Source organism: Zeus faber, assembly GCF_960531495.2.
Source record: "Zeus faber genome assembly, chromosome: 12".
NCBI lineage: Eukaryota > Metazoa > Chordata > Actinopteri > Zeiformes > Zeidae > Zeus > Zeus faber.
In genome coordinates this window covers 9,265,622-9,273,971 of record NC_137196.1, presented here as the reverse complement: position 1 = coordinate 9,273,971, position 8,350 = coordinate 9,265,622, and the positions used below count along the sequence as shown (strand labels likewise).

The window sequence follows — 8,350 nt, the reverse complement described above, 5'->3', positions numbered from 1 at the left end:
TAAGCCGGGGTGAGCCAGAGGAGCGGTATTAGACGGCGTCTCACCCTGAGAAGCTCTCGACAGAACAGAGCTCCCCCTTCTAGATAAGGAGCGAGATAGCCTCTTTCCCCTCTGAAGACGTTTTCAAGCATTCGCCCACTGAGAAGTCACAGAATGGCCTCAAATACTGGCTTTCTTTCAGGGTTTTGTTTTGTATTTAATTGTACTTCGCTATCAACGCCTTTACTGATCAAACCCAGACATCAACCCAAAGGTGAGCGGTTAGCGGGGAAACCGTTTTTTTTCCTTTACTGGCCCCACCTCACAAAATTCTCACGAGAAAACTTAAAATAAGGCTGTTAGGGGTAATGATCTGTGAGACTGCAGCCAATTCACTGGAGTCACTACAGGTGGATGGACACACGCACGCATGCACGCACCCACGCACGCACGCACGCACGCACGCACCCACGCACCCACGCACACACACACACACACACACACACACACACACACACACACACACACACACACACACACACACACATCAACTCTCACCACATTGATTCAGGCTGAAAGCAGGAAATCGTAAAAATATTGTCCATTTTAGGAGTGCATTAGTAGAGAACACATTCAAGCATTTGGAGAATCTCACAACAGGGGAGCCGTGCTTCATTATTCAGTGGTGCTGAAAATGAATGCAAGCAAAGGGCATGACAGCTGCTCAGTGATTTGGCATTCATTCTGGAACTTTTCTTTGGCCCTTTTACTCTTTCGCACTTTCCCTTTCTCCCCCTCACAGTAATGAAGCCAGCTCTAAACAGCCTAACCTGGTAATGCACCACGGGCCCCATTCATATGCCTGGGTTTTGAGGTTTGAAAATGATGTTTAATTTTAATGCAACCTTGGCTTGGGAGATTTTGCTCAATCATTATTAAACAAATCCAAGCTTTCAAAACTTAACCAAAAAAGTTTTTGATGATATTCTTCATATCAAGCTTTTTTTTAACATTCGATGATATGCTTTGGGCAAGAGCATAGTATTCCAATAATCATAGGCAATTTTGCAACACAGGAATTTAACGGTGGATGTTGGGGAAAATAATGGTCCACTTGAACTCAACACAAAAACAAAACTCGAAAAGACACAAGGGCGAACTGGAGGATACAACAGTACAATTGTAGACAGATGATGGCAGACTGAATAAGCTCGATGGCAGAAAGAATAAGGTGGAACCAGATGTCCAGGGATGGACTTTAATCCATCGCATTATCAGTGATGACATTAACTTCCACGCTACCCAGTAACCCACCTTCTTCTCTCTCTCTCTGTCACCTGTCACCTCTACATACTACATCCTCCCCAAAACAGGTGTTTTGGGGAGGATGTATGTCTCTCCATTCCGGACATCAAGGCGGTGGTGATGGTTCTCCCGCCCAGTGAGCCCAGGATCACCCTTCTGGGATCCAATCGGCTCATCAGGCCCGCCAACGACGTGCGGGGGCCCCTGGGGGTTGCCCCCTTTAAGGACCTTCACATCACCAGCACTGTAATCAAGGGAGACAGCTCGCCGTTCGGCGGATGTGAGTTGCGTGGCTGCCATCTGTCATTACCGCAATCTATGTATTGCCTGCTGCAGGAACATATTTTAAGATTCACATCAAATCAACTAATCAACAGATTAGCTTTTCTTCTTACCCAGTTGAGGATAATGATAAAGCTTATATTTAGTATTCGCTCACAATGCTATAGGTGAAACTATGTTTGAATAGGCTATGCCTCCGTGTATTCTAGCCCATAGGTCGGGCGTGATGGAGGTGATGCACAACCTGGATTACTGCGATGTCCTGGTGATCGGAGAGGAGCTGAACCCTGACAGGGAGAGCCTGGGGATCCAACACAATGCCCTGTTGGGCAAACACCTGGACGCCACCAACTCCACCTCCGGAATATCCATCTACGGTGAGCTGGGACTGGGTGATGGATGTGGGAAGCTGGAGCTATTCAAGTCCTTGAATGGAACATACTTTCTTGAAACAATTGGTGTAATTCACTTTTTTAACTCCCTGCGCTGGTTGTGGAAGGTGTGGACTCCATGGCCCACTATGAGCAGGTGCTGAGGCAGCTGCGGTACAGGAACTGGCGGCCGGCGAGCCTCAGTGAGAGAAGGTTTCGGCTGACGTGCTCGGAGCTCAACGGGCGCTACACGAGCAACGAGTTCACCATGGAGGTCAGAGGAACGCTGCGTTTCATCCTTCCTCTTTTAAACCCTCTTTCTCATTTAATCATCCTGACACTTACATTGTATGTCCCACACTCTAGGTCAGTGTTCTTCATCACTCGGCATCCATCGAACATGTCAACCACATGGTTGCCCAGCCCCAGTACCTGAGACCTGTGCACAGTCCACTTATGATTCATACCCTAAATTCACAAATGACAGGTAAGACACAAGTAAACACAGCAATACAAGTAGCTCTGACAGACCTCTTTATTTTATGATGCATCGTTTGAGTTTGGCCTCTGGGCTCTCCTGCTCATCACTCGCAACTGGCTACTACAGTACCAGAATTTTGGTCATTAATACGAATACCGCTGAAATTCCTTAATTCTGGATCCCTAACTTCACTTCAAGGTAAAAGAAAAAAGAGGAAATGTCATGTAGTGCAGCATACATTCCTTTATTAAAAAAGAAGACTTGCATGAAAGATGACAAGAAACAGGAATGGTAAATGTGGTGCATGGACTTCACGTATTTAATGGAAGTTTCCATCCCTTTTTTTGATTCCTGCATAGATGACAGTGATGAAGGATCATTAGAGTCAAAGAAATGATTGCACTAACTGAAGGGCGGCCTAATGGCTTCCTTTTATTTTCAATAGGCTCAATGTAGATATGGGCTTCGGAGTAAAAGTACCACCCTTGATTTTTCATGGAATAAGAACAGTGAGGAAAAAATTATAGTTAAACTTATAGTAACTTTTAGTTCAATTGGCATTAAAGAAAAAATATGAGACAAGACTTTCCGAAAGCAGTGTTCCCTCCTCTGGTTGTTTTGAACGTCTTTCACGGCTTTGGGATGCGACCAGTACAGACATACACAGACACTTTACTTCGATGACTCATTTGCATAAAAAGACAACCTTGAGCCACTACAAAAGTTATTGATTTATTCTCCTTTTTTAATCAAAACATCAGACGCATTTGACGCATTTGACGCGCCTCAAGAACCAAAACTTCCTTTAATTCATCTTAACGTTTGCCACTAAGTCGGCCCTACTCTCCAACTTCTTGGGCAGTCGCAGATCGTCTGCAGATCAAACGCAGCTCAGAACAGAGATAATATTGCCCCCTCTGCAGAATACTACTGTAGTTAAATATACAATACGTCATATCACTTTATTTAACGAGAGTTAGGCAGCATTCGATTTTGTCTTTAGGAGAACTGCCCGCTTTAAGACTTCCTCTTCTAAAGTCTTTCTCAAGCCAAGAACTGTCTGCTATATACTGTCTGCTATATATGTCTGCTCATACTATCAGGGCACTGGGGCATTGTCTGCCACCTGGGGGCGTCTAAACTCAACCGTTGGTTATATAAATGTCTGCAACTAAATCTGCAACTAAATCTGCAAGTCATTTAAAGTCCTTTTTGAACCTAAAATGATCGCCACCTGTGTTGTGCATGACATAACACAACATTACATAACATAATATAACAGAACATATCAACAACATACAGGGTTCGGGTGCAATGCCAGCCGGGCGGCGGGCAAAGGCGGGGGCCTGGGCCTGCTGATCCTCAGCATCGCAGAGTAGTTCTAAGGACGTGGAATGTCACCTCTCTGTGCCTGATCTGAATCTGAGTGGTGCTTTGTTATTGGACTTCTGTGCTAGTCATGGATTGGCTATAATGAACACCATGTTCGAGCATAGGGTGGCTCATAAGTGTACGTGGTACCTGACCACCTTAGGTCAAAGATCAATGATCGACTTTGTAGTTGTGTCATCAGATCTGCGGCCATATGTCTTGGACATTCGGGTGAAGAGAGGAGCAGAGCTGTCAACTGATCGCCACCTGGTGGTGACTTGGATCAGATGGCGGGGGAGGCTGCCAGACAGACCTGGTTAACCCAAACGTGTAGTGAGGGTGAACTGGGAACGCCTGGTGGATGCCCCTGTCCGCGAGGTCTTCAACTCCCACCTCCGGAAGAATTTTTCATGCATCCCAGGGGAAGTTGGGGACATGGAATCCGAGCGGTTCAAAACCTCCATTGCAGAGGCGGCTGCTAGGAGCTGTGGTCGGAAGGCAGTCGGTGCCTTTCGTGGCGGTAACTCATGAACCCGTTGGTGGACCAGCGGTGAAGGAAGCCGTCAAGCAAGAAGCCCTGAGTGAGCCTTTCGGGCTTGGCTGGCCCAGGGGTCTCCCAAGGCAGCAGGCAGGTACCGGGTGTGGGAGGAGTTTGGGGAGGCTATGGAGAAGGACTTTCGGTTGGCCTCAAGAAAGTTCCGGCAAACTGTTCGGCGACTCGGAAAGGGAAAGCAGGGCTTGGCTCAGGCTGTGTTCAGCCGGAGAGGAGAACTGCTGACCCGGACTGGGGATATTGTCGGGCGGTGGAAAGAGCACTTTGAGGAACTCCTGAACCCGACCAATACGTCCTCAGGGGAAGAGGCAGAGTCTGAAGACCAAGACTCGTCCATATGCCTGGCATAGGTCTCTGAGGCAGTTAAATTACTCCTCGGGGGCAAGGAGTCGGGGGTGGATGAGATTTGCCCTGAGATGCTGAAGGCTCTGGACATTGTTGGGCTGTCTTGGTTGACACGCCTCTTAAGTGTCGCGTGGATGTCGGTTACAGAACCTGTGGAATGGCAGATGGGGGTGGTGGTTCCCATGTTTATAAAGGGGGACCGGAGGGTGTGCTCCAATTATAGGGGTATCACACTACTCAGCCTCCCCAGGAAAGTTTACTCCAGGGTGCTGGAAAGGAGGCTCTGGCCGATTGTCGAACCTCAGATTCAGGAGGAGCAATGTGGATTCCGTCCTGGACGTGGAACAGTGGACCAGCTCTTTACCCTTGCAGGGTTGCTGGGGGGGTTGTGGGAGTTTGCCCATCCAGTCTATACGTGTTTTGTGGACCTGGAGAAGGCTTTCGACTGTGTCCCTCGGGGGATCCTGTTGGGGATACTGAGGGAGTATGGGGTACCAGGGCCGTTGGTACGAGCCATCCGGGCTTTGTACAACCAAAGTGAGAGCTGTGTTTGTATTCTCGGCACAAAGTCAAACACGTTCTCAGAGGGTGTTGGACTCCTCCAAAGTTGCCCCTTGTCCCCGATTCTATTTGTGATATTAATGGACAGGATCTCAAGGCACAGCCCAGGTGAGAAGAGTGTCCGGTTTTGTTCACGAGGGGAAAATGAGCGTGAGATGGACAGGCGGATCAGTGCGGTGTCAGCAGTGATGCGGGCGTTGTACCGGACCTTTGTGGTGAAGAGGGAGCTGAGCCGGAAGGCAAAGCTCTCAATTTACCAGACCATCTATGTCCAAACCCTCACCTATGGTCATGAGCTTTGAGTAGTGACCGAAAGAACGAGATGCCGATCAGGAAGCCTCCTGGGAGGCATGCCTTTGGAGGTTTTCCGGGCACTTCCAACTGGTAGGAGACCACGGGGTAGACCCAGAACGCGCTGGAGGGATTGTATATCCCAGCTGGCCTGGGAACGCTTCGGGGTCCCCCAGGAGGAACTGGAAAAGTTTGCTGGGGAGAAGGGGGCCTGGAGCTCCTTGCTCAGCCTGCTGCCACCGCAACCCAGCCCCAGATAAGCGGAGGAACATGGATGGATGGATGGATGGATGGATGGATGGATGGATGGATGGGCATATCAACAAGCTCTGTAAATGAGCTGTAAATTCTGATTGGTCAATAGCGGCAATCAATTGGTAATTATTTTTGAATAATGTCTGTTATTAATAATGACCATTGTCACAGGCAACAACTTCTTCCTGCCCTATTCACACCCCTTGTTTCACACTACCACGTTTCAAGTACAATTTTACGTTTCACCAACAGTAGGTAGGTTTAGACATACAGTATGTAGTGTAAAGGTTTTTTGGTTGGGCAAATGGTTTGTACGTGGTTGCAGTGTTAAATATGTTGTTGTGAACTACTTGTTCTTAGCAGAAGCTCTTAAACCAGGCATGCTACTTTGAATCGATATTCCGTCTCAATGTATTCTTTTATTTTGTAAGTTCCTGTGTGATAAGCAGGATAACATGCAGCCAGCCGGTCATTGTCGCAAAATAACCCCCCTCCGGATTGATATACTGTAACATCCTGTCGGGGGTTATTTTTAGCACAATATCCATTGTCACATCTTTTTCCGCTCTGTAGGAGGGGCGCCGCCAGCCGCTACGGTCGTGATTGTGGTGTGCATCGCCGCCCTGGTGGTGATCGTGGTCATAGGCATCTACAGGATTCACGCCACCCAGCAGGAGGGCTCCAGGGAAGAGGAGGACGGCGGGAAAGACACCGACGTGGACTGGGAGAACTCCACCCTCACCATCACCGTTAATCCCATGGAGGTAAATCCCATGGGGTGTGTGTGTGTGTGTGTGTGTGTGTGTGTGTGTGTGTGTGTGTGTGTGTGTGTGTGTGTGTGTGTGTGTGTGTGTGTGTGTGTGTGTGTGTGTGTGTGTGTGTTTAGGGCTCATACTGTAGTGCATCAGTGCCATTTTGAGTTATTTCTAAAGGCTTTTGTTGTTTTTGAGGGAGTGTGTGTCCCTCTACACCACTTCACTTCCCTCAGATGAGTAAAGTCCTTTGAGACTGCAACTTTGATAAAGGTTCACATAAATATTAATGTCAACACCGGATGGTAAAAGTAAAGTCAGGGGGACGTGCGCCGACCTTTTAACTATTTTTCTGTGGTCAGAGAAATATATCTTAACATTTATACATATATATTTCCACAAACATACATTCATACACTTATAAGAATTATCAGTGATTCACTGACTACTTTATTAGAATTCATATAACCTCAATATTATGTTAATATGCACTCGCCGAGGAAAGAACAAGTCTCAGTGGAGGATGCTGAAGAAAAATGAGCATTAATTTCAAAATGAATGAATTGCAGTGGCTTAGAATAGAGATTCCCAAACCTCACACATCAGTAGTTGAGATCGGTATTGAAGGTACTTTTTTTTTTTTGATGGCCCTCCTTGAAATTACTTGATCTGACTGCTTCTTCATATTATTCACAGCATTGTCTATTGCCTCAGGAAAGGGCCATAAATCAATATTATTATTGCCTTCCAGTGGAATCTTGAGACATCCTGCCAATATTCTCCACAATATTTTAGTCTAATTTCATGATAGGACCTAAGGACACGATGGCTGATATATACCATTTATTTGGGAACCAGACTTTTGGCCTGATATTATACTTCATAAATATTCTCATTATTATAATCATAAGTAGATATTGTGACTTATGTCACAGTCAATTATTGTCTAGAGTTCCCTTTGGCTTTAAAGTACACATTAAAAAGTGACTTGTAGTCGTTTTAAGACGCTCTGTTCTCCAGGGCATCAGTGGGACACAGGCCACGAAAGAGGCGAAGGCGGAGGTCAGGGAGGAGGCTCGGGAGGAGCAGGGGGGCTACGAGGAAGAGGAGGAGGACGAGGAGGATGACGAGCGCACCGTGGAGTCGGCGCTGGGAGTGGCCAGCGCCGAGTCTGACTGCAGCGAGGAGGAGGGGGAAGAGGAAGAGGAGGAAGAAGGACAGGATGAGAGGAAGAAGGGCGGGAAACTGGAGTGGGACAGCTCCTCCGTAGCATATTGATGATGATAATAATGATGATAATGACGATGTTGATAATGATGATACCATCCATACATATACATCCACCTTTCACACACACACACACACACACACTTCACTTCACATTCACCTCAACCTGTTGAAATCACTGAGAATCTGTCGAAAGAATGGCACTGTCCACTTTTTTCTTTTTGTGTTGTGGCTGTCGTTGTTGTTGTTACTGTCGTTGTTGTTGTCATGCTCATTTCTAAGGAAACACTGCCCTCTGCTGGTCAAAGTCACCATTGTCCCGCATCAGTTCTGGTTTCGGAAATAGTTGCTGAATCTGTGAGTTTGAGTTGTTGATCTTGCAGATTGCAATTTTCAATTATCCTCCACACAGCAGAGCTCAATTCATTACCAACAGCGTAACAACAACCCAGGTTTTTTTCCCCTCCTCACAGCGGTTCATTTGTTGTGTCATGTGGCAAAGTCCTTTGCTGACAAAAATGATTCATTTGCTTGTTTTTTTGTTTGTTTGTTTATTTTTTTCTAAAATAAACGCAGA

General features: G+C 46.8%; 1 protein-coding gene across 1 annotated transcript in view; it reads left to right on the top strand.

The window, feature by feature from the left end:
- LOC307238325 (calsyntenin-2-like) overlaps positions 1-7,824 on the top strand; it is a gene marked incomplete at both ends in the record, with an annotated part of 139,051 nt that extends 131,227 nt beyond the window's left edge. Inside the window, 7 exons of the mRNA XM_080011257.1 lie at positions 1,353-1,564; positions 1,776-1,943; positions 2,066-2,211; positions 2,304-2,424; positions 6,368-6,558; positions 7,567-7,608; positions 7,690-7,824. Of these exons, the coding sequence (XP_079867383.1) occupies positions 1,353-1,564; positions 1,776-1,943; positions 2,066-2,211; positions 2,304-2,424; positions 6,368-6,558; positions 7,567-7,608; positions 7,690-7,824 (1,015 nt within the window). The remainder of the gene's footprint in view (positions 1-1,352; positions 1,565-1,775; positions 1,944-2,065; positions 2,212-2,303; positions 2,425-6,367; positions 6,559-7,566; positions 7,609-7,689) is intronic.
- Between the last annotated feature and the right edge of the window lie 526 nt (positions 7,825-8,350).